General features: G+C 40.4%; 1 protein-coding gene across 4 annotated transcripts; it reads right to left on the bottom strand.

Moving 5' to 3' along the window:
* Positions 1–1,485: 1,485 nt before the first annotated feature.
* LOC138976147 (leucine-rich repeat-containing protein 43-like) lies at positions 1,486–27,289 on the bottom strand. Of its 4 annotated transcripts, none has more exons than XM_070348976.1 (17): positions 27,015–27,289; positions 26,629–26,728; positions 25,639–25,832; positions 24,916–25,026; positions 24,253–24,383; positions 22,847–22,967; positions 21,602–21,719; positions 21,108–21,184; positions 19,820–19,990; positions 16,908–17,034; positions 16,079–16,323; positions 14,878–14,979; positions 14,458–14,538; positions 12,929–13,138; positions 11,630–11,680; positions 6,561–6,624; positions 1,486–3,855 (listed from the first exon to the last, which is right to left on the bottom strand). In XM_070348976.1, the coding sequence occupies exons 1-17, from the start codon at positions 27,117–27,119 to the stop codon at positions 3,674–3,676; spliced, it is 2,190 nt and encodes a 729-aa protein (XP_070205077.1). In that variant the 5' UTR covers positions 27,120–27,289; the 3' UTR covers positions 1,486–3,673. The 4 variants fall into 4 exon arrangements, with proteins under 4 accessions (XP_070205077.1, XP_070205078.1, XP_070205079.1 ...); XM_070348977.1 differs by having other exon boundaries at positions 16,908–17,031; XM_070348978.1 differs by lacking the exon at positions 11,630–11,680.
* Positions 27,290–27,349: the final 60 nt, after the last annotated feature.

Here is a 27,349-nt window from a genome sequence, read left to right as displayed (position 1 = left end):
GTGCTGGGTACTTGTGACTGGAGTAAGTCCATTGTCGAAGGTCAGTCAAAGCTTTCATAAGCAGCATACCATTTAGACATTTTGAACGACTTGCATTTAAAATGTTATTTGCATTATTTGGCACGAGTCTCATGTTTTACACTGTTATGAATAGAATCATTGCTCCCCCGAAATCGGCGTATGGCTGCCTGAATGGCGGGGTAAAAACGGTCATACACGTAAAAATCCACTCGTGCTAAAAAAACCATGAGTGAACGTGGGAGTCTAAGCCCATGAACAAAGAAGAAGAAGAAGAATAGAATCATTGTTTAAGTTTTGTATTTCATAGATTATTGAATATGTTGCCTGTACAGTTGTGGGAGGGGGGAGGGGGGGATTTGTCTCAGAGACGGAACGGACTTGATTTAATGAGGAGAAGGATGTCTTCTGCATTTGATACCTGTGTATTAATCTAATTTATTCATTAATTCGTCTCACTGTATCAACTTGGTTTTATTGGGTATGATTGTTTATGTGCAAATATTCAGCATGGAATATGTGTATTTTTCTGTTTAATTACAAATAGAATGATGTTTCAGCGTTGATACATGGATATTTCCCTGTCAAATTATTTTTGTCTTTGAGACCTAGTGGTACAGTTTTATTAACTTGAGATATAAGTGTTCAGCAGAGGTTGAAGACAAGTTTGAACTGTTAGCATTCAGGTTTTCACTGTATTGGTGCTTTTGACATTGAAATGAGAAGGTTTGAATTTTGTCTTGGTTTTACCTTTTTAGTCCACTTTCATGAAATGGTGAAATTCATGTTGGTATTATCCTTTTCATCTACTTTCATGAAAAAAAAATGAATTCATGTTGATACATGTATAACCCTTTTCATCCACTATGATGAAATGGTGAATCAGTTGAGTTCTTTCTTTGTCATGTCCTTCTACGTTTATGATGGAATATGTGACCCTCCAGCATATGTTGTTCATGTTTTGCAGGAATTCTTTCTTTGTCTCAGTCATATTGTATGCAAGATGTCTTTTTCTACCTTGCAAGAAATTGTACAGTATACTTTTAACAGAAAACTTTTAACAAAATGCAAAGTGTGTGTTTTAGTCATAGATATGAATGCTGGTTGCGATTACAGTGTATGAGGCTGTGTGGGAAGTCATGTCATCAAATACTGTATACTCTCTCTCACACTCTCTCTCTCTGAAACTCACATTGTATTAATTATGCACAAATACTGTATTGTTTTCAAACACACACACACACAGGTACACAATACATTGCACAGAACAGACACAAGCACACATTGACACACACACACACAATGCATTGCACAGACACACAAGCACACACACAGGTACATAATTGTACAATGCATTGCACAGACACACAAGCACACACACAGGTACACAATGCATTGCACAAACACAAGCACACACACAAGCACACACACACACAAGCACACACACACACATGCACAAATGCACAGTCATTGCTTAAATGCTTTACTTCACATTTCTTAACCAGCATTAAAAAACATAAAAATGTTGTGGTTTTAGGACAGAATATTGCTGGTCTGGTCATTGCCGTTTTTTCAAGTTTTTTTTTGTGTACATATAAACCTTGGTAACGTGCAAAATATACAGTCTTAGCATGAGAAAAACGCTAATGTAAATAATGTACAATATTGTTGATGACTGTGAGCATTCAAAAAGTATCACAGTGTGCCAGTGGTGACAAAAAAGTAACGTTAAACATGAAACGCAATGCTTGAAAAGAAGAAAAGTACATATTTAAGCCTGTAAATACAACATGTGGAAGTACACTTCTCAAATGTGGACGGCATATAAACTATCACAGTTTTTTTGGTAATGTTAAGTTTCTTGATAAAATATCTTATACACAACCATAGCTGCCAACCCTCCCGGATTTTCCGGGAATCTCCCGAATTTTACAACTTATCCCTGCTCATATTCAAGACTAAACGGTCCCCCTGGCCCCTGGATTTTGACTTCAGAAGGTTGGCAGCTATGCATAGCAACAAAGAGCCAAAACAGTGCACAAATTGTCTGTTACATTATAAACTACAAAAATGCTGTGAGCTATACACATACATGTAATATATATTGTTTGCCTGACAGCATAGTGGGTGAAAGGGCAAGCCTCTATGTGCGTGTGTGTGTCTGTCTGTCTGTCTGTCTGTGTCTTTATGATTTATCTCTACCCTAATATGATGCTACATGTATCCCCACTTAAAGCCACAACTTTTTTGTTTTTTTTTGTTTTTTGTTGTTGTAATGTATGTTTGATGGTGTATGCTTTTAATTAAGCGTTGTTAACTATGAATGTAGATGTAAATGCTTGTATAACTGTTTTAATTTTAAATGTGTCAAGCGCAAAGAGCATAATTGTAAAGTTATGATGTTGCGCTATATAAATGCTCATTTATTATTATTATTATTATTAAGAGAAGGATGATGTTTAGGACACTCAAAATGTAATAATTATTCTGCTGATTTCTGGCAGATTCATACAGATTAGACATTTATTGGATTTCCATAAAAAGAACAAAGGTGCAAAGAGGTTGTTCAGTTATTCAAAAAAGGAATTTTCTGTTGCATACATGACTTGGTAAACATAAAACGGATAGAGTTAAAAAAAAAAAATCATTTGAAATAAAACAAAATGCACCAGAATATAAGTTTTAACAAAGAATTGATGAGAAAAAAAACTTCAGGCTGGACAGCAGTGTATAAAAAGATACTGAAAATGAGAGACTAGAATAAGATGTGGATCACAACTGAAAAGAAACAAAAACAGACACTGATGAATGCAAATGGAAGACATAATAAACATTCTCAGAACAGACAGCAAAATGATAAGAAACCAACATTCTTTCACCTCATTTAAAGTTACTGGACCTGTCAACTCCAGGTGCACGGAGCCCCTAGGGCTTTCAGTCATGCCTCAGGCAGCTATCCGTTTGAAAAAATACCAAGTTTCATTGACTTTCATGCAAAGAGTTAACCTTGAACGGTTGAAAACGACGTTAAACACCAAATAAAGAAAGAAAGAAAGAATGCAAAGAGTCAAAAACTGCAAATTTTGTACGCATTAATTTTGGACTGCATCCGGGCAGGTATGGGTCGTCCTCGACCAGGCGCACATCAAATCCCGCATAAATAATGACATCAAAAGCCTACATGGAAGTCTATTAGTCTCGGAGAGAGGGAGAATTCTTTTTGTTTTGGGTACTTTACGTCAAGACATTGTGTGTGATGACGTAAGAAAATTGTAAAAAAATGGTATGCTGGTCTATTTTGACATACCGCACACAGCCTTGAGCCCCAGAACGTGTTCACGGGAAAAATTACTTACATTACAGGAGATACGAACTGGCAAACCGCATACCGTTTCGTTTGGCTGGCAATACTAGTAAAGGTATGTGAAGGCATCTGTGAGAAAGTTGTGTAAAGCTTTTGACTGTTTATATCGTAATCTGAGACAAAAAGATAAATCGTTGCTTCAGCAATGCTGTGACCCTGCACTGTCCCTTTGAAAGAGCCTGTTAAACTTGGATTTTCCCCCAAATACAATCAACTGGTGAACTGAAGAATGGCAACATTTACATCTAACGCAAGAATCTGCATCTGTTGACTGATTTTGTTGTGTCAATATTACTGTTCGATTCCATTTCTGTTTCTCTCCTCCTCTTTCAAAGAATCCAAGGCTGTGGTCCAGTGGTGGAGACGCACTGCCACCTGCACTTCCAGGGGTGGGGGAGGTGGGGGCGTTTCGTCTCCGTCTTCAGGCGCTTGGGCATGTGCTCCTTTCTTTCCCTTCTTGTCATCTTTCCCTCCTTTATCATCAAACACAAACGCACAGCAAATAAAACGTTAATTACCGTACTTTCCGGGTCATAAGGCGCGACTTTTTTCCTCGAGTTCGACCCCTGCGTCTTGTATAACGAAGCACCTAATCCGTGTATGAAATACGAAAAAAATCAAAGAGACCGCTTGAGTACCAGTCAAACAACTTGTGATAATGCATGTTTCAGCTACTAGGTACTGCCCTGCCTTTGATCTGGCCGCACACACAGAGCACACATATTTTCACTCAGTTAAAGTCGGTCACTGACCGGTCACTGACCCCGGTGCAGGAAGTGTTTCCTCTCTCAGATATGACAGGGGAACCACCTCTCATGGCAAAAACTGGGTCATTGACCCCTGGGAAGAAGGTCGTGTCTATAAACAAGGCCACCCAGCTATCACAATGTCTTTGATCTCGCCGCACACACAGAGTTCGACTCTGTTAAACTCGGTCACTGACCGGTCACTGACCCCGAAGCAGGAAGTGTTTCCTCTCTCAGATATGACAGGAACCACCTCTCATGGCAAAAACTGGGTCATTGACCCCTGGGAAGAAGGTCCTGTCTATAAACAATGGACCTGGCTTTGATCTCGCCGGCTTATTTTCATTCTTCACTACCGGTATATTTTTTCAATTTTGGTGCGCCCTATCGGCCCCCTGCGTCCAATGGGTGACTGGATTACAATTTTTTTTAAAAAGAAGGGGGTGCGTCTTAGATAACGAAGCGCCTTGTCACCCGGAAAGTACGGTAGATAGATAGCAATGGTTCTAAACAAAAACGAAAAGATTGCTGCTCAAAAAAGGATTTTTGTGTACCAGGTTTTTACCTGTAATCTGATGTCCTTCCAAAGAGAGGATTATACCTCAAATCAAAAGGCATTCATTCCATCGTCTCTACCTCTTGCTTTTATCTCTCAGTTCCTGTCTCAATTGTCCTAGCTACTCATACATTTTTCTAACCCTCCCCCCTCCCAGCGCCATTTTTATTCACAGGCATAGCGGAAAACAAAATTGAGAGAATTCAATCCTTCCACCCTCTGAACTTCTTGTATTAGCAAATGATATTCCAGCATTGGATGTATTAGTCTCACACTGCCCGTAATGCCTCTACTGACTTTGAGGAGGCCTGTTGTCAGAAACTTAACTGTCACCGCAAGAAAGCGACGCCACAGTGCAACTCTGGCAGTGACCACAACTGACTTCCACAGCGTAACTCCGGTAGTCACCACTACAGATTTTTTGTGCCCAACAGACTTCCAGTGCCCCCATTGTTCCAGACTCTGCGCCTCCAGACAAGGCTTGCAGAGCCACCTCCCAGTGCATCGATAAGCTGCAGAATGCAAAAAGTCTTCTTCGGAGTCAAAGGCCAACCAACCAACCAATGGCCGGTAACACCATAATCCGAGTACAGTGGAACCTCCTTTTTAAGACTATTGTGACTAGCACTGCCACGGCGTTAACGTCCTGCCTGCCCAAGCTTGCCACCAAGAAACTTCCCAAAAATCAGTAACTGTAAAGAAATTTGTCTAGCAAGCTTGAATTAAGTCCAATCACCACCAAATTTTGTGTACTAATTCAAAAATGGATGCCCAGTTCAGTCGTGCTATTTATACGTTTGTCACGCGATTTGTTTTAGCAAAGGGGGGTGAAAGGGGGATAATTTGTGTTTTTTAATGTTTTTTTGTGTGTGTTTTATTTTCCACTGCTTTTTTTAAAAGTTATTTTTTAACAGAAAGTATTATAAATAATGTTATAACCAAACAAGGTGTAAAACCTATGAATTAGCTGAAATATTGTTAACATTGTACACAGAAATAAGGAGACAGTACAAAGAAAAAAACAAGCAAATCACGCATTCACTCACAGCATCCTGACTCAAATGAAACAAAACTGTAACACTCACCAAATGATGTCTTGGTAATCCATATTGAATATAAGTCACATTTTCACAACAAAGTACCAACTGTACACCTATGAACAATTCCAAAAGGATTTGAAGGCTCCAGCCATCCATTGTTATCAGTGCTGCCACGCCCCCATAGCTCCTGCACGATTCCGAGATACATGTTCGTCTAGCAGTATCACCCCCTACCACGTGTAGTTTGCCGACTCGTACTAGCAACAACGGGACTGTTTCTTCCTCAATATCACTGCTATTATCGCTTTCTTGAGGCTAAAACGACACGATGTATCATGATCTACAGGATCCTCAAGATCCAACATCCGGAGAATCTCCTCCCGTGACAAGGCTCGCCTTCGATTCATTTTTTTTGTTCGAAAACACCACGCAAATCTGCACTAATTTGATCAAGCCGGAAGAGAAAACCACGTGTATCAAGGGAAACAACTCAATTTATTGCAATCTTCAAAAACCGGGAAGCAATCACGAGTCTTGTACCTTGTATGACTGATACTGAAAAATGCGCGTCCCGTCCATGGGCGTGTCAGCGCAGTTACTGATTTATCAGTGTCCCGTCGCGAAAGTGTTAAGACCTCCCAATTTAAGACATTCTCTTTTTTAAGACCCTGTTTTCTCAGACTTTCTGTTCATAACCTCTGTAAATATACCCCCGTTTTAAGACTCCCTCCTTTTTAAGGCCTCAATGTCTTGGGTTTTTTAGGACTTAAAGGAGGGGTTCCACTGTGGTCTGTAACACCATAATTCTTGTATTAGCAGAAATCTAGTGGACTGACCTTTCTTGTCATCTTTGCCCTTGCCGCGAGGTGGGGGATCCTTTTTCTTGTCTTTCTCCTTGTCCTGCTCGCAGCATTCAACACTTCAATTACATACTGATCCCATAAACAAAGGGAGGTAAGCTCTCTAAAATGCATACAACATGTGTAACAGAGCAAGTGAGAGTTATTGAGGACCATCAGACTTTCTGATCATAACTTCTGTAGTTTTACCCCCATTTGAAGACTCCATCATTTTTAAAATAGGATTTTTGTATAATGTTGGCGATGAAAAAAGAACGGTAACATTGTAAAACTATAGGTAAAAGCACATAGTGTGTGAAGTAATCTAGCTGACTTAAACTACATATACAAATAATTATGATGCCAATTCTGGGGATAGCTAGACTCAGAATCAGTAAAGAAGGAAGAAGGAAACTCTATGCGGTAAACTTTGTTCACTCTAAAATACCTTGGCCACCTGTATATCGTTTAGAAATAAATAATTTTATGATTTTATCATTTTTCCACATAAATTATATTTACTACCATTCTTGAATGCTCTGAAAAATGTTTAATAATATGCCTCAAATTCTTTTGGGATACACACTATAACTATGTAGGTACAGCATAAACATGGACACAATATATTGAAAGGTAACACATGTATCAATCAATCAATCAATCAATATGAGGCTTATATCGCGCGTATTCCGTGGATACAGTTCTAAGCGCAGGGATTTATTTTTTTATTTTTTTATTTTAATATTATGCAATTTATATCGCGCACATATTCAAGGCGCAGGGATTTATTTATGCCGTGTGAGATGGAATTTTTTACACAATACATCACGCATTCTCATCGGCCAGCAGATCGCAGCCATTTCGGCGCATATCCTACTTTTCACGGCCTATGATTCCAAGTCACACGGGTATTTTGGTGGACATTTTTATCTATGCCTATACAATTTTGCCAGGAAAGACCCTTTTGTCAATCGTGGGATCTTTAACGTGCACACCCCAATGTAGTGTACACGAAGGGACCTCGGTTTTTCGTCTCATCCGAAAGACTAGCACTTGAACCCACCACCTAGGTTAGGAAAGGGGGGAGAAAATTGCTAACGCCCCGACCCAGGGTCGAACTCGCAACCTCTCGCTTCCGAGCGCAAGTGCGTTACCACTCGGCCACCCCGTCCATATGGGCCACCCCGTCCACTCGGCCACCCAAACACATGTATAGGATACTGTAATGTCACACGCTTTCCTTCTTTGCCACTACTAAAGCAAACGTGTGCAAGATTGTATGTTACACGCTTTGGAGCATGTGCAAGAACGGATTCAAACTCGAAATCGTCCCTCCAAAAGCCCCAAAATGCACACACGACTTTTATTTCTCCTGCTGTTGTCGTGTCTTCTCTTTACAAATTCTTCAACGCTGAGAATACTGAAAACGGCATCCCAGACTACAGTACTGTTTCCATACGCGAGTTTAGCTTCCCTTGGAAAGTGGCTCGCTCAGGAGGCCTGTTAGTCTGAAACTAGAAGGACAGAGTTCTGAACATAGATGACAAAGACCCCGGAAAGAACAAACATTTCGCGGATGCAGACACAGAAAGACGTCATGAAGAATGGAATGCTTCAAAAGATACAGACTGTGACGATGACTGTGACGTCATTCACATATACCGAGACGTCATTCATAGTTGTTCGTTCACTTTCGTCAAAAAGTAGATCTCTCCACAATGGCTGCTCCTGTGTTTAGGTTTATCAAGCGTGAGTACGCAAAACGTGTTTGTTCTCTCCTCTGTTGAAGCTGTGAGACATAATCGCCATTACGAGCTAGTCGTGTGACAGAGAGTGTTCTTGCACACTCGACTGCTGCTGTTTCACTCCGGCTAAAGCCGTCGTGAAACATCTACAGTCTCGTGTGCAAGAAAACTCTCTGTCACACGACTAGCTCGTAATAGCGGGTAATGTCACACGCTTTCCTTCTTTGCCACTACTAAAGCAAACGTGTGCAAGATTGTATGTTACACGCCGCATTGGAGCATGTGCAAGAACGGATTCAAACTCGAAATCGTCCCTCCAAAACGCACACATGACTTGTATTTCTCCTGCTGTTATCGTTTCTTCTCTTTACAAATTCTTCAACGCTGAGAATACTGAAAACGGCATCCCAGACGACAGTACTGTTTCCATACGCGAATTTAGCTGCCCTTGGAAAGTGGCTCACTCAGGAGGCCTGTTAGTCTGAAACTGGAAGGACAGAGTTCTGAACATAGATGACAAAGATCCCGGAAAGAACAAACATTTCGCGGATGCAGACACAGAAAGACGTCATGAAGAATGCGATGCTTCAAAAGATACAGACTGTGACGATGACTGTGACGTCATTCACATATACCGAGACGTCATTCATAGTTGTTTGGTCATTTCCGTCAAAAAGTAGATCTCTCCACAATGGCTGCTCCTGTGTTTAGGTTTGTCAAGCTTGAGTACGCAAAACGTGTTTGTTCTCTCCTCTGTTGAAGCTGTGAGACATAAATGCTATTCCGACTTGGTCGTGTGACAGAGTTTTCTTCCACACTCGATTAGCTGATGTCTAACTCAGCCTGACGGCTTCGTTAGACAATCAACGTAATCTCGTGTGGAAGAAAACGTCTGTCACACGACCAAGTCGGAATAGCAGGTAATGACACATGCAGGAAATTCTACATATTTCGGCAGACAGAACCTGAAAAAAGATAGCTTCAATTCTTTGTTATCTATAATGTAGATAAATATAGAAACAGAAATTAACAACTGAAAAACCAAATCATTGAAAGAGAAAATCATTCAAACTATCAAAGACGTCATTTTCTTTGTGAACGTAAGCTTTAATTCCTCCCAACCACCGAGCATCCCACTCCTGTTATCCAAAACATTTCAATCGCCAATGACACCAAAACCATTTAATAATATTAATACAAAATATCAAAACAGACACAGACACACACATGCACAATCAAATTATTAAACCATGTAAAAACAAAATGTATCAATCAACCAATGAAAACAAATCATCAATTAATCAAAAGGAGGAATGGCCTGCCCATTTGTTCAAGCCTTCATACGCCAGAGGTAAAAAAAACTAGTAAACTAGGAGACATTTAACACTTCTTCATGCACAACACATGCCATTCACAAGACAAAAGAGGTAAATAAAATACATGCAATATGCCAGAAACATGCACTCATTTGCTTCTGCGCAAATCAAGAGGTACATCTTAAGGATGAGGATAAGGTTAAGATTTCATGTCGTCCTGGGAGGTTACCTTCATGGAAATTCGGTCTGCTCTCTCACTGGAGAAAGCGAGCTGCCATACAGTATACAGCGCTACCCTTTCTTTTTTTCTTTTTTTCTTTTCTTGCATGCATGTATTCATGTTTCCAAGCCCTGAGACTTTCGCTGTGAACTTGGGTTCTTTATCGTGCGCATGCGTGCACACAGGGATGTTCGGACACGGAGGAGAGTCTGCACAAAGTTGACTCTGGGAAATAAATCCCTCGCCGAACGTGGGGATCATACCCATGCCAATAGCGACAACTGGTTTTGAAGCCAGCGCCGCTACCGACTGAGCTATTTCTCACCCCTTGTGGATCGAGGGGTGGGTGATTTGAAAGTCACAGTCATGCATTTCCAAAAAATATTCTTTCCCATTTTCTTTCTTCCTTCAGTTCACACAGTTCAAATGAATTTCAACCAAATTTACATACTTACATTTTCCCCCTACAATTGATGAACAGACTTCATCAATTTAACGCACTTTCTCAACAATCAAAACGTTGCAAAACGTTTGCACAACAGTTTTGTCATTTGTTATTAACTTCCCTGTTAAAAAACGTGTAAATATTTCTGATCTATAATAAAAAGGAATCATTGTACCTTAAACAGACTACTACTAGAGTTAATTCTAATCTACTCTATGATGAGATATCGTATAACATTTTCAAAGAATAAGAAATTTCCTATGTTCAGCTTCAGCAAAACGGATGTCAAGATCTATAAGATCTTGAAAGAAAATCACGACAGACTAATGATTTACAAATAATAAATGAAATTGTTCTCTATCTACAAAAAACGTTTCATCATAAATGAACACTTTATATTTAAATTTACGACAATTTCAAACCAACGTATGCAAGCACATAAAGCGGGTCATTATGAAAATAACATACTTTTGTTGACATTTTCTTCTGAGGAAAAGGAGTAACATAAAAACAAACAAGTAATGACATCTTGTGTTATCAAAACCATGCAAACTCTCTAATCTAAGAAGACAAAATGTCTCAACCTGTAAGCAATTTCATTCAAAGAGAAAAGTTAGAATTCATACAAGAAAAATGACAAGAAAAACCTTGGTGAAAAATACACTGAATGCATGGTTGATTTAATTCTGTGCTTAACTTAATCCTGTTTTATAATCAAGGAATTTTGAGCGATATATACTCAACCACAGCTAATGAGTACATGGTTAAAGAATTTCACATTCATTTTGTCAATTTTATTATGCAAGGTGTTTGAAATGAGAGAAATTTGAGAGTTATTTACCACATGCAGAATACCAAGGCCTTCCTTTTCATCAAGAAAAAGAATAATATTAATAATATCGGAACAATTTCTGTCGGTGCATCACCTGTACCAGCTCATAATACCTGACCCAAATACTGATTGTCATCACTTATAATTGACTTCAATCAACATGTAAATTCCATAATCTTCACTGATCTTCACAGAATTAAAAAAAAACTGATCCATCTGACTGCATTAGGGATCCAAGGCATGACATTTACAGTTTAAAGAAGTCAGTACATAAAAAAAAGTACTGATTTTGTAATGATCCCAATAAAGCAATTTAAAGCCCAATATTCAAAGACCGCAGGTACCACACGAGACAGTTGAGGAATTTTGATTCCTGTACATTCTCTGTACAAAGACCAGCTGGTTATACGTGCGAATACTGCATGGTGATACACCGACTTGAAACTGGACCTGTTAGCTATAACAAAAATAACAGCTACAACTGAAATAACAGCTACAACTGAAATACCTTGTCCTTTTTATCAGGTGTTTCCCCTTTCTTCCCCTTTCCTGCCTTAGTCTGTTGTGCAAAGTGGACAGAGTGAATGACTGGGGTATCAGCCCAACGATCATTCTCATTCACACTTTTGCTTCAGAATCCATGCAGGTGAATCAAACCAGAAAAAAACCCAGCCCCAAACACCATGCAACGTTACACACAAGTCACAAATTGCACAATTGTGACCCTCCACCACGGAATGAGTCGCATGTCACCTTTGCATGATTTTCATATTTTTACATTTTCCTAAAGAGTTGTTTATGCTCTATCCAGTGGTGAAAACCGTTTTAGAAAAGAGCGAAAACTGTTTGAGTTATAAGCCTGTGACTAAGGTGACCCTCACACTGTTACCAGACACTCCCCGGACTTATATTAAGCCTAGCGCAGAACCGGCGAGGTGACATATTGTGACTCATTTCGTGGTGGAGGGTCACAAATATGGAAATAAGGACAAGGATAAGATTTCCTATAGTTCTGTGAGGTTATCCTGATGGAAAATCGGCTGCTTTCTCACTGGGGAGAGCGAGCTGCCATACTGTACGGCGCTACCCTTTTTTTTCTTTTTTTTCCTGCATGAGTGTATTCATGTTTCCAAGCCCTGAGACTTTCGCTGTGAACTTGGGTTCTTTATAGATAAATAAACAGTGTGATAAGAGTCAGAGGTGAGTGTAGATAATGAAGGCATGTCCGCAGTGTACAGTGTGAACGGTGAAGACGTTGAAACGACAGATTCACGCAATCGTACAGAGAATAAATTTACAAAGAGAAATATGAGTCGGGGGGGGGGGGGGGGGGGGGGATTATCACCAGTTTATCCCACCATCCTGTCCCCCTAAAATTAGCACTATAAATATCACCCTTTCATGGTTTCACAATGTTAAAAATAGTCGTGTGTAAGCTCGTTGGATTCTCAACGCTTTGATTTGAACAAGAAGTTTTCTCCCTTTTGGCACATTTACACATACAAGTGTCCAACTCTCTTTGAAAATGACCAGACCAACTTCGAATTGACTTAACAATATGCATTACCCTGCATGTATGGGGAAGAGAGTGATAGATAGAATGTTCTTTTGACACTTTCCCTTCTATGCTTTACATGTATTATATCATTCTCACTTTTTTCTACAAAATCTGCTCAGAACATGATGACCACCACACAGCTTTGGTGACAGCAGTCCCTTTTATAACCCCTCCCCCCCTCCCCCCTCCCTACCCCCCACATATGATCCCCCTTTCACAAATATCACCACAAAATAACCAAATTCTCACCTTTTTCTGGTCAGCGGAGGTAATACTTCTGGCTGTGCTGGGAGTAATCTCCACACCCCCTTTCGTGAAGACGTTGGTATAATCAAACTCCCCTTCCAGAAACTCGGCCAATGGGATGTGGAACATGGCAAGGGTGGTGAGCTGTGGCGCTTCTCGTCGCAACTCTTGCTCCTCTCCCTTCTTCTTCTTCTTCCCCTTGTCGTCTTTGCCCTGAGGACACAGCTTGGTCGTTACATGTTGCACAATTATGTGGAAAACATGGTCGTTACTTATTGCATGCTTATATGAAAAGCATGGTCGTTACTTATTGCATGATTATGTGAAAAGCATGGTCGTTACATATTGCATGATTATGTAAAAAGCATGGTCGTTACTTATTGCATGATTATGTGAAAAGCATGGTCGTTACATATTGCATGATTATGTAAAAAGCATGGTCGTTACTTATTGCATGCTTAAGTGAAACGCATGGTTGTTACTTATTGCATGATTATGTGAAAAACATGGTTGTTACTTATTGCATGATTATGTAAAAAGCATGGTCGTTACTTATTGCATGATTATGTGAAACGCATGGTCGTTACTTATTGCATGATTATGTGAAAAACATGGTCATTACATTTTGAATGATTATGTGAAAAACATGGTCGTTATATATTGAATTATTATGTGAAAAACATGGTTGTTACATATTGAATGATTATGTGAAAAACATGGTCGTTACATATTGCATGCTTATGTGAAAAACATGGTCGTTACATATTGCATGCTTATGTGAAAAACATGATCGTTACATATAACATATTACATATGTCTGTACCAAATATCCCGTGATTGATTTTCAAGGAGAAAACATCAATTACAAACATTATTTTTTCTCACTGTAAATTACAATATTTAATCTAGCATACACACGCACATGCTCAGTAAGTTTCTAGCCATGGAAAAATACTCATCCCTCCCTGCCCCACAAGAGCAAATTCCAAGGGATTCATGAGAGAAGGCTAAAGCGGATTATTTTTAAAGCAATTATCATGCTCAGGGATAGGTGAAAATCAAAGTTTATGTCCATTATAACAGACTATGTCAATTATACAAATGAATGTTAATGCCTTTCTAATTCCTCGGCTAAAGGGCAAGTTATTATTATTTTTTATTTGTTAAATCTACACTAAGCTATCATTGTTATTGTTAATCTCATTATTCATCTGAAAAAAAAGCTGTAACACTGAATAAAAGTATTTAAACAATTGTAAAAAAACACACAAAAACAGTCTTTCACAGTCAGTGCAAAGAAGTTGTACTAAGCGCTATTGATATATTCTTCTGATGAGGGGAGCAAAATTTGTATTCCCAGTGGTAGATTAGGATAAAGCATTATGCCATTCACAAGAGCAACAAAACAGAACACAACACGAATTTACCAAAACAGAAACAAAAATAAAACGAAACCCAAAACTACCGCAAGATGCAAAAACAAAATGTCCGTAACCAAACTTGCTCCTTAAAGAAGCCGTTGCTATTCTCACTTTCTTCGTGTCTTTGCCGGCGTTTTTACCAGCATTTTTACCAGCATCTTTCTTATCCTTTTTAGCAGGCTCTGCACCTTTCTGGATACATGGAAAAATTGAGGAGAATTATTGTTGGGAGTCTGTTATGTCATCTTAAACCGTCACATGTGTTATCAGATAGTATACGTACCTGTTTCTCCACCCTCAAAACATGTGCTCCAAACTGCCGAACTTTTTAAGTTGAACAGAAAGTGTTTGACACAAGAAACAACACTAGGTAAATGATATGTGCAGGTGTAACAAAAATGTGTTTTAGTCCCCAAGTGCACCCATATCTATTCAATCAAAAAACAACCGAAATATGGATCAGACTAGTGAGAGAGGTTTTTGTGGGTGAAAGGTCAAGGTTATATTTTGACCTTGATCTAATTTTCTGACCTTGCCCTTGGCATCTGTTTTGTCCTTGCCTCCATCCTTGCCTTTCTTGGACCCAGTGGGTGTTTCAACATTTTCTTCTTCTTCTTTTGGGTAGCATAGAACCTGAAACATATGGGAAATATGTGTACTAATTTATGTGTAGTGAAAACAAGGCTTAAGAAGTTCACTGGTATACCTGTCATGAAAGGACACCCTTTAGACCAGCACCCTTTGGACCAGCCAAAAGTGTTCCCGACGTATATTTCGGCCAAAATGATAGACAGAGGAACTGCAGGTGTCCTTCACTGGGAGTTGTCCTCTCATCAGAGGGGTCACACATCACAGGTACCACTGTACTTCAAAAACAATAATGCATTGTTGATCATGTTGGTGTCCTTGCATCTCAGGTACCACTGTGATATATAATGTTGGTAAATCGTGTACACTACATTGGGGTGTGCACGTTAAAGATCCCACGATTGACAAAAGGGTCTTTCCTGGCAAAATTGTATAGGCATAGATAAAAATGTCCATCAAATACCCGTGTGACTTGGAATAAAGGCCGTGAAAGGTGAATGCTCGCTCTAATAGGCTTGAGGTTTGCTGGTCGATGTGAATGCGTGATATATTGTGTAAAAAATTCGATCTCACACGGCATTAATAGGTAACATGCGCCTTGATTCGCCTTGTGTGGTGAGATATGTGCGCGATATAAATTCTCGTAAATAAAATTTAAAAAAAATAAATGAGCACAGAGAAGGAGATAACAAGAGATTGCTGTACAGTCGAACCTGACTATAAAGACCACTCCATGGACCCCCAAAAAAGAGATTGTTATAGATAGGTGGTCCCTTCAGATAGGCAAATTATATAGAAATAAAACTCAGTGGGGATTCTTTGGGCTGGCCGCAACGGGCAGGTGGTTGTTGTTGAGAGGTGGTCTCCAGAACAGGGTTGACTGTACAGTGGAACCCCCGATTTAAGACCCCCTCCCTTTTAAGACCCTGTTTTCTTATACTTTCTATTCTTTACCTCTGTTAATATACCCCCAGTTTAAGACTCCCTCCTATTTAAGACCTGATTTTGTCAGATGTTTTTAGGTCTTAAAAGGGGGGTTCCACTGTACAACCTTTAGTTTTGGGTCAGAAAAAAAATGCAATGATTTGGTGGGACCATTGCAGATTTTGTTTTCTTGAAAAATGTGAATGACTGTTCGTCTCACCATCTTCTCCACGATAGAGAAGTCCATTCCCTGCTTGAAGAAGTCTCTGAGAACTGTCAGGTCAAATCTGGTGACCTCTGCTTTCCATTCCAGTTCAATGTCCTCTGCCCAGGGCTTGGCTACTGAGGTGATGGGACTGAGAGGGATCTTGGGTTTGGTTTCCACTGGTGTTTCGCTTTTGTCCTTGAAGACCCCACCTTGACCTCCCTGTGTCCCCACGGCCCTGGCTGTTCTTGGTGGTTCCTCTGAAAAGCCAAGGTCACAATTTTATTTTATACTCTCAAAACTTAACTGATAGGATTCTTCTTCTTTCTTCTTCAGCGTTCCAGAATTTTCTGGTTACGTGTGAGCTCGTTTTGCCCATTTGGGTTCCCCACACTATATACTTTGTGAGCATAGTCAGCTTCACTCCGCTTTCGTTGAGTAGGCATGCTGGGTATTTTCGTGTTTCCATAACCCACTGAACTCCGACATGGATTACAGGACCTTTTCCGTGCACACTTGGTCTTGTGCTTGCGTGTACACACGAAGGCGGTTAAGTCACTAGCAGGTCTGCACATAAGTTGACCTGGGAGATCGGAAAAATCTCCACTCTTAACTCACCAGGCGGCAGCGACCGAGATTTGAACTCACGACCTCCCGATTACGAGGCCGACGTCTTACCAACACGCAACTGCGCCCGTCATAGGATTCATTATACGCAAAACGCTGGCAGCTACATGTACATGCAGCTTCAATCGGGTTGAATTATCTGCATGGTCAACTCAGTTTTTGTCAAACAGTATATATTTTGCAGGAGGGAACTGAATCAAAAGCTGAGGAATCTCACCAGTTTCTTCAATGAGTGGCAGAGTGAGACCCTCCAGCACTTTTGTCTCAGGATGCTGGTTGAAGAATACGTTCTTCTCTGGCTGGCTGCCGGACTGTGCTGAACCAGCTTCCAGTCTAGCTGACTGCTGCAAATGAACACACACAAAAATAAGAAAAACGTTAATGTTTCAGCAGTGGTAGTGCCTTTGCTTTCTACGTGGAAGATCCAGGATTCAAACTGTTAGCGTATTCCCCAATCATATCCGCTATAGTTGCTGTAAATGAGAAATAACCAGTACAGTGGACCCCCCCTTTTAAGACCTCCGCAAATTTGAGAAAATCAGGTCTTATTTTTATTTATTTTTTTGTTTTTGTTCGTTCATGGGCTGAAACTCCCATGGCTTTTACGTGTATGACCGTTTTTACCCCGCCATTTAGGCAGCCATACGCCGCTTTCGGAGGAAGCATGGAAGCATGCTGGGTATTTTTGTGTTTCTATAACCCATCGAACTCTGACATGGATTACAGGATATTTTTCGTGTGCACTTGGTCTTGTGCTTGCGTGTAGACACGGGGGTGTTCGGACACTGAGGAGAGTCTGCACACAAAGTTGACTCTGAGAAATAAATCTCTCGCCGAACGTGGGGACGAACTCACGCTGACAGCGGCCAACTGGATACAAATCCAGCGCGCTACCGACTGAGCTACATCCCCGCCCATCAGGACTTATAAATAATAATAATAATAATAAGAACATTTATATAGTGCTAAATCAAAAACTTTCGTTAAAAAGGCTTGCTCTAAGCGCTTGACATCTAAACTAAAACGTCATTCACACTCTTTACAATGATGTACAAGAACTTCATGTCACACTCTTTCATTCAGTATAGCACCATTCACACAGTTGTTATTCTGTACAAGACAATAAGTTAGTCTAACATTTAGAATGTTCATAAGATGAAAACAAGAGAAAACCAGACTGATTAAAACAACTGCTTAGTGCTAACAAAGCATGAATCTTAATGATAACGTAATACATGTTAAGACCATAAAAAAACCTATATGCTAAAATAACTTCGAACTTTTAAGAACTTCTTATAAGATACACAGCACATCTAGATAAACACCAGAATGATAAAACAAAAGGCAACTCGTTAAAACTATTAAATGCATCAATGTCTAAAACACGAAAGACTCAAATATAAGATACACAATTCTCTAGAATTGTATATTAAAACTGAAACCAACCTGCTCAAAGTAAACCATACCCACCCCCTCCCCACCCACCCCCAACCCTCCTCCTACACTAAATACTAATTATTTCTACTCTTAACTTCCCAACTACACGTTGTCCATAAACTATGCACAGGAACATGTGTGTCAGCATTATGTGGCACCGACATGACCTGTGCATATCTAGCTTACAGCTAAGGGTTAAAGTTAAAGGACTACTGCAGTGAAAAATTATATTTATAATAATTTAAAACAAAAGACAAAAATAACAAGCTGAATAGAGATGGAACCGTTACAGAACAGGATGGCAAAATGTTGCGACTTTAGGAGCTGTGTTTCTGGAAGAGGTGAGTTTTGAGTGCTCGCTTGAATGACTGTACTGACTGAGAGTGGCGAATGTGAGAGGGGAGAGAGTTCCATTGAGTAGATGCGCAAAATGCAAAAGTGCGTTGTCCATATGCTTTTGATTTTGTGTGTGGGATGACTAGGGTGCGGCTATCAGAAGAGGAGCGGAGTTGTCTAGCAGGAGTGTATACAGTGAGAAGTTCAGAGAAATAAGCAGGAGACGAGGCAGAGAAGAAGTGAAAGCAGAGAGTGGACAGTTTGTATTCAATGCGGGCTTGGATGGGTAACCAGTGGAGTGTGCGGCGAAGTGGTGTGACATGATCATATTTTCGTGCTTTGAGGATCAGGCGTGCTGCAGAATTTTGAACTTTCTGTAGTTTGTGCAGGAGGTAGAGTGGACAGCCAGAGAGAAGAGAGTTACAGTAGTCAAGTTTAGAAAGAACAAGAGAGCAGACTAGAGTGTTTGTAGTTTGAACGGACAGAGTATGGCTGATGGTTGCGATCTTGCGGAGTTCAAAGTATGCGGACCTACAGATGTTGGAGATGTGCTTGTTGAGTGTCATGTCTGAGGAGATGGTGAAGCCGAGGTTTCTAGCTGAAGAAGAGAAAGAGATGTCGGTATTGCCTACTTGGACAGACGAAGGTTGAGAATTTGGGAACTTAGTGGACTTTTTCAGGGGGGAGTCTTAAAATATGGGGTCTTAAAAGGGGCTTTACTACTGTAGTCAGTCAAGCAGATTAAAAATCCTACTGACAATTCCTGGGGGGAAAATGGAGGAATCAGATTGTTCTGATCTCCTGGGTCAACATGAGTCCAGACCGTGAAGGGCTGGAGCCCCCTGCCGACATTCAAATATGCATGCTACAGATCCTGTGATTTACGTCAGAGTTTATGGGTCATGGAAACATGAGAATACCCCACATGTTCCACCACTGAAGACAAAAACGGCTGCCTTAAGGACAGGCCGGGTAGAAAATGGTCACATTTGTAAAAGTCCACTCATGAAAACTTTGAATGTTGAAGAATGCGTCAAGCAAAAACGAGAGTGCTTTAGCACACTCGATCTTAATTTTGAATCCTGGCTAATAATTAGTGTTTTTCAATTCAGATCATAATGGGACTTATAGTCACCATGATGAGCCACACACTTCAAAAATGTGGCCGCCTACTTCGGAAATGTGCCTTTGAGGTCCAATTTTGATGAGAGACGCTAGAAAAAGACTGATTTGAGGGTGCAACCTGGCGTCAATTAAAATGGTGGTCTCATAGCTGGGACAAGTGGCTTGTTAACATGGAAGGGAAAAAAAGAAACAAACAAGAATTTTTTTTAACAAAACATGCTCTCTACTGACCATATCCGAGATGCCGTCGTGGTGTTCAGCGTCGGTGACGGTGACCAAATCGAAGTCGTCGTGCGTCATGTTGTGCAGATGACTGGCGTGGGCGCTGAGGTCAGCGGGGAACATGAACTGTACATAGTAGTTCCGCTCGATGATCGGATACTCTGGCTGTTCGTCTGGGAACTGGATTCATAACGACATCACAGTTAGGCAGCCATACACCGCTTTCGGAGGAAGCATGCTGGGTATTTTCGTGTTTCTATAACCCACCGAACTCTGACATGGATTACAGGATCTTTTTCGTGCGCACTTGGTCTTGTGCTTGCGTGTACACACGGGGGGTGTTCGGACACCGAGGAGAGTCTGCACACAAAGTTGACTCTGAGAAATAAATCTCTCGCCGAACGTGGGGACGAACTCACGCTGACAGCGGCCAACTGGATACAAATCCAGCGCGCTACCGACTGAGCTACATCCCCGCCCTGACTGAGCTACATCCCCGCCCTGACTGAGCTACATCCCCGCCCTGACTGAGCTACATCCCCGCCCTGACTGAGCTACATCCCCGCCCTGACTGAGCTACATCCCCGCCCTGACTGAGCTACATCCCCGCCCTGACTGAGCTACATCCCCGCCCTGACTGAGCTACATCCCCGCCCTGACTGAGCTACATCCCCGCCCGTCTGGCAGAATGACCGAAGTCTTTGAAGTGCCACAGCGGTGCCACAGGGTTGCAACATGGATGCCATTTCTGAGTCTGCACATAAAGTTGACCCCTGCCCATCCAGTCTGGATTAAAACCCATGCATGGTCTGAGGATCACAATGACAATGACAATTCTATATTTAACGAGGGTAATAGATTATAAGCAGTGGTCTGCTTTTTTACATCCAGCCCTTTCTCCAAAGACGGACTAACTAAAAAAACTAACAAAACAATTCTACATTTTAACAGATACTGTAACTAAAAGTGAGAACACATAATAGTATACGTTCACAAAATGCATTGCATAGAGGGAAATTAACAATAACAATAACAATAACAGCACTTTATTGTCCATTAAAATATTACATAAAAATGGAAATTTTTCTTCAGCACAACCTGCCTGCCTGTAAACGATTATAACAACAATTGTATAGGACGACACATAAAACATAAAACATAAAAGTTCATTGATGTGAATTTAGTGGTATATAGAGCAGATTGCACTGAAGCAAAAACAAAAATGCAAAATGCAGGTTGCACTGACGCCAGTGCTGTATCTAGTGAGCTCTCAGACTACAACAATCACACATCTCACCTTAACTTCCTCAGGCAAAGGAACACCTTTCAGGTATGTCACTTCCAGAGCCACTTTGGCCTCATCCAGAATGTATTCTGAAACAAAGCAAACACGAACAGGATACTTGATATAGATTTAGAGAGCAGCTAGAATACTGCTTGTTTTACACACAATGTCATACAAACCCAAGTCTCAACCATTTCTACTGTTCTGTCCTTTTTTAAATTTGTGCTTAAGAAGGCTAAAGGCCGAAATAACAACAAAAACAACAATGTCTCTTGAATTCCTGCAACAACAAATCCATATCTATTTACATTTCTGTCTAATGATCACACAAAAATGCCACCCAAGTCTGTCATTCAGCAAGTTTTATCAACTCTGCTAACAAGTCAGAAAAGAACATCAAAATCACAGGTTATTTTCAATGCATTCAAAGTGTTCTTGAATTTGTTTTCTTTCGCTGATATTCAGCCCAGTATATCTTGTTACAATAATTGTTAACATGCACCAACCTCTTCTATGGGCCAAGCCTTTGAAGTGATGTCTGTCATCAGCTGAGATACGTATGTCATCGAGAACACTCAGCTTTTGCAAACTGTCGATCGTATAGCCACGGTAGCCAGGTATTAACTGCACAGCAGAAAATTAATAATGTCATTTGTGTGCACGGTTAGAAATCCTGCAAAACACAACATCAAAGTAAACACACTCTACTTATATATGACATCAATAAATGCAAATAGAATGAAACACACTAAGAACACCAGTGGTGTGACTTCAACAGCTTTAAATGTTCAAAACATGACCGAAGAGCTGTGTGACATTTTTTACTGCCTTGAGAAACCACACACACAAAATTGTATAAACTTACAGTGCATAGAAGCAGAACAATGGCGACTGCGCATGAGAGCGAGAAATAAAAAGACCAAACAATACTGTACTCACGTGTTTGACGAAGACGATATGAATAACAAAGCACGCCGTTTCGACCACTGGGGTCTTCCTTATCTTTTTTGGGTGTTTTGTGCCTGTTTGGTCTTTTTATTTTACAGTGCACAACAAATTCCTGTGTGTTCTTTCTTACCACCACAGGCACATGGCACTGTTCATGTCAATGTTCACTAAAAGCTATCTAACTTGTCCCTGGGACCCTCAGGATATAAACTTTGAACATGTGAGAGTGTTCCCCCGAAATCAGCACATGCTGCCTGAATGGTAGGGTAAAAACGGTCATACACGTAAAAACCCACTCATGCAAAAACATGAGTGAACGTGGGAGTTTCAGCCCATGAACAAAGAAGAAGAAGAAGAAGAAGAAGAACATGTGGGAGTGTTTGTTTGTTCGTTCATGGGTTGAAACTCCCACGGCTTTTACGTGTATGACCGTTTTTACCCCGTCATTTAGGCAGCCATATGCCGCTTTCGGGGGAAGCATGCTGGGTATTTTCGTGTTTCTATAACCCACCGAACTCTGACATGGATTACAGGATCTTTTTCGTGCGCACTTGGTCTTGTGCTTGCGTGTACACACGGGGGTGTTCGGACACCGAGGAGAGTCTGCACACAAAGTTGACTCTGAGAAATAAATCTCTCGCCAAACGTGGGGACAAACTCACGCTGACAGCGGCCAACTGGATACAAATCCAGCGCGCTACCGACTGAGCTACATCCCCGCCCTATGTGAGAGTGTGAATGTACACCAATGAATTGTAAAATTATCTGTGATACATGTACTTCCAATATTGCTTGACACTGACAGAGAGAGGGTTTCCCAGCAAGATGAGATTGCGGAGCTTGGGCAGAGTGTACACCTTCCGCACAATGTCAAGGAGATCGGTGAGGTTGTTGTTGCTGAGATCGAGTGAGAGTAAGGCCGGCCTGTGTCAAACAGAAATAGTTCAAGCCTGTCATTAACTGGGTGAAGTCGACTTTGCAAAGTTCACTTCAGGGAGCTTGCTGCACAAAGCTCTTGCACTGAATTTTCAGAAAAAAGACTTCAGGAAGTTCTCGCAGAGTCAATTTCGAGGTCAATTAAGGGCAGCCGCACCAGGAGGTTTTACTTTTGTCAAGTCATGTATTGTGCTACAAAGAAAGCAGTTCACCGGTGATCTATTCTTTTTCAGTGCTGCAATCCATACATGTATAAACCATATGTGCTCTACCACAGGCAATGGGAAACAAATACAAATATTATATCGTTGCCTCTTCGGGGTGAGAAAGTCTCACACCTACACCATCTGAACATACAGAAACACCATAATTAAATTCCTTTTTAAAATCTACATCATAAATAGCACACACCATCTGGATTATGAAGTTAAAATAGACTATTCATCATGTGTGCACCAAAACAAGAAAAGAAAAAAAGCAACAGATAAACAAAGAAAGAGAAAAAGCAACAGATAAAATTAAAGAAAGAAAGAAAACAGAAAAAATGAAAGAAAGAAATAAAAAAAAAATAAAAATACAAGTCGCGTAAGGCGAAATTACTACATTTAGTCAAGCTGTCGAACTCACGGGATGAAACTCAACGCACTGTATTTTTTCACCAAGACAGTACAGCTTCGTCAATCCCCGCGTGAAGGAAATCGCTCATCTCCCACGTGCAAAACGTAGTGATATTGACACGCCAGATTAGCGCGGTAGTGTATTGTGCTAAGCAGGAAAGCGCGCTTTTCTATATTCTTGTTAACTTTCTGAGCTTGTTTTGAATACAACCTATCATATCTATATGTTTATGGAATCAGGAAATGATAAAGAATAAGATGAAATCATTTTTGGATCGATTTCTTAAATTTTAATCGTAAGACTAATTAATCTATTTTCGTTAATTGTGATCACATTTTAAGAGTAAACATGACATATGTATATATTTTTAGATTCAAAATGTGATGAAGAATATGATGCAATCAATTTTAAATCTGTTTGCGAAAAATCGATTTTAATGACAACTTTAATGAGCAAACTCATTAATGAATTTTTAAGCCTCCAAGCTGAAATGCAATACCATAGATCCAGCGACAACATTCGCAATCACAGTGTTGGCTTGTTTCATAGTATGATTGTGTGAAGTGGTTGTCTCCCTTGGGTTGTTAGCACAAACAAATTCAGAACATAAATGGATTTATGGGAAACCATAAAAAAGGTATGTTGTAACACTGACCAGTAGTCCCCAGTGATGTAATCATCAATAAAACAGATGGAGTTGTAACCCAGACCCAGGTGAAGCAAGAGTGGTGGCCGTACACACAGCCCTGATATGTCGCTGATCTCGTTCGCATACAACTCCAGCACCTGTGGCAAGAAATAGTCCCAGTTTATTTCCACTTGTACGTTCCTGGTTACTGCACATCAATATAATTACATACCACTATGCCACCCCCTCCCTTGCTACCCACACGTACAATGCAATGCAATGAGCGCAGCTAAATCATTTTCTGATACTCCAATCAAGGGTGTTAAAAAATCCAGACAACTAAAACATCTCTTGAAATGTGAACAGTGTGCTGGCATTACTGGTGCACAGTGTACTGTTTTAGTCTTTTGGGTTAAAATTCTTCCATGGAAAAGTATGATTTCTCTTCAAACATGCAACTTTGCAACTTTTGTTTTAATGTTTTGTTATGTTTTGGCTTTTGCACTCGTGCAATTATGTTATTGTTTGCTTTTTACTTGAGTTTAGTTTGCAGTCAAAGTTTTGCCAACAGACAAGTAAGATCGACTTCTGACAGACAAGCGACTTTTGCTGAGTCACTAGTCCCAATAGAAAAGTTGAACATGTTGGTGATAAACATCCGTGCATCTTGCACCCTTGTGTCTGTCTCACCTGTAGTGACTTAGGCAGGTGTTTGGAGTTGACCCTACGGATGAAGTTTGCAGTCAGCGTCAGTTCTGTGAGGTTCTCAAGCTGTAGAAGTCTTGCATCAACTTCTGTTACCTGTTAAGAAAACTCACATGGTTTTTTTCTGTTTTTCAACTTCTGTTACACTGTACAGTGGAACCCCCCTTTTAAGACCACCAAAAATCTGAGAAAATCAGGTCTTAAAATGGAGGGAGTTTTAAAATGGGAGTACATGTAAATTTACAGAGGTTTTGAACAAAACGAATGAGAAAACAGGGTCTTAAAAGGGAGGTAATCTTAAATTGGGGGGTCTTAAAAGGGGGGTTCCACTGTATCTCTAACAAAAAAAATAAAGAAGTTCTAAAGCAGTGAGAAGAACAACACAAAAGTAAAGAAACAGCAGGAGAATAATTGCATTTTGTAGAAAGGAATATATGCAGAAACGCTAAAGGATGATTTGAATCTTTGAAAATGAGCAAAAGACAGTTCCCACACAGATCCACACAGGTGCTCTCTCTCTCTCTCTCTCTCTCTCTCTCTCTCTCTCTCTCTCACTCTCTCTCTCTCTCTCTCCCTCTCTCTCTCATTCTCTCTCTCTCTCTCTCTCTCTCTCTCTCTCTCTCTCTCTCTCTCTCTCTCTCTTGCACACACACACACACAAATGCAGCTACACACAGACACCCCCCTCCTTTTTTCTCTCAAACTCACCCCTTTATCAACAATCTTGAGTGTGCGGAAATGATTGAGCACAAACTGAGTGTCGATAAGCCATGGAGACTTCACAGCGATTTCTCTCAGCTCCCTGGCTTCATCGCTCCAGCTGTAGTCCAGATGCCAGGGAGAAAACTTGGAGGCCACCAGCTCCTGTAGAGCCTCTGTTCTCTCTGACTGTGCATCAGGTTCTGCAGCAAATTGTAACGGTTTGAGCGGTACCTTCAGTTTCTTTATGGTTAAAGCTGTATATCTTTAGTCTTGATAACGTTAACGCAATACTTGTAATCTGCACCTCCCAATCCACCTTTCCAAACTGACATTACAATTGGATGTACGGATGGCAATTAAGACAGAGGCATTTTGAGAGTCAGTTGCACGACTGGGGCTTGGTGTCTAAGCACACCTGACCGCTTTTGTTGTTAGAAAAACCGATGCATGCACTTTTGTCCAGGCTTTGATGACACAGTGATTTAAGTTGGCATTTGGGAGAGGTTAAATAAAGGACATCTGCTATTGTTCTTTGGTCTTTCAACATTGCTGCCATGTACCTATCAGGAAAGTATATTTCAAATGTAGGGCTTCTTTAAGAGAGTTCCAAAGATCATTTAGATGTCCTCTCATCTTAGGCTACACTGTGAGAGAAAAAAAGTGAGATGAGATAAAAGGCTGGTGAGTGCTTTATGCAGAACTGACAAAGATGTCATTCCACCACTTTCGAAAAATCTGTTTTAACAATTAGAGAATTGGTCAAACGGAAACAAAAGAATATTGCCATTTGAATAACCTAGCTGCTCTAAAAAATAAGAGTCAGAGAGCAACACTCAGACAGGCAGACAGACAAATCTGGTTTAACAAAAAAATCATATACAGATGAGATGGGTTCATTATTGAATTAAATGTTTTTAGCCCTTTGCACAAGAAGCAAGATTGGAACATAAACAGGTACTGTCACAGTTAACACAAGCAATGAAGACCATGCATTACCTCTTGATAAATTAAGATCTACTGGTGGTCTGTGTATCCTTCCTGTGATTGATTTTAGGCGTATTTTCCTTGGCTTTTGAAAATTGGCATCTGGTTCTCTCTGAAAGTGAAAAAAAAGTAAGTGCAACTGCAAAATAGGATAATCATCACTAGATATAATGAAATTGGAACCGACCGATCAGATTTAGGGGACAAAAGTGACTGCTGTGATTTTGATTTAGTGAACATTTGGACAAAAGAAAAGCGATTTGATTTTATGAACATTTGGACAAAAGAAAATAAAAGGAGAGATGTGTGTCCTCTGATAAACACAAACAAACTAACACACAAACAAACGAACACAAATAAACGAACACACACATCTAAAAACAACAACTGGTCAGTACCCAAGGTCCCAAACCACAGGGAAATTCTTTGATGCACAAAGTGTTCAGCTGACTCTGAAAGGCGTTAAACGCAGGCACATATTGATCGGAAACTACAGCTGCCATTTTTTTTCATGTAGTTCTCAATTCGTTCACGTTAACGTCCTGAAGCTATCATCAGTGAAACTTTACTGCCATGTTTTCATTCCAAAACAATCCCCTCTCTGGCCGCCATTGGACGCCATCTAAATGTGAACTTCCGCTGTCAAGGAAATCACGGCTGTTTACGAAACAAAGTAGAGTGCGCGAAAACAAATCTGGATGAAACAGATTCTTCACATCAAGAATGCTCTGTA

Source organism: Littorina saxatilis, linkage group LG9, assembly GCF_037325665.1.
Source record: "Littorina saxatilis isolate snail1 linkage group LG9, US_GU_Lsax_2.0, whole genome shotgun sequence".
Lineage (NCBI taxonomy): Eukaryota > Metazoa > Mollusca > Gastropoda > Littorinimorpha > Littorinidae > Littorina > Littorina saxatilis.
This window is presented reverse-complemented; position numbering and strand designations above follow the sequence as displayed.

Bases quoted from the DNA above. Each gene is read 5' to 3' on its own strand.
- LOC138976147 (XM_070348976.1), bottom strand. From the start codon at position 27,119: ATGGCAGCTGTAGTTTCCGATCAATATGTGCCTGCGTTTAACGCCTTT. The intron at 26,729-27,014 runs GTACTGACCAGT...TTTCACTTTCAG, and splicing joins CCTGTGGTTTGGGACCTTGG to AGAGAACCAGATGCCAATTT. The intron at 19,991-21,107 runs GTGAGATGTGTG...TTATGAATCCAG, and splicing joins CTTTGCCTGAGGAAGTTAAG to TTCCCAGACGAACAGCCAGA.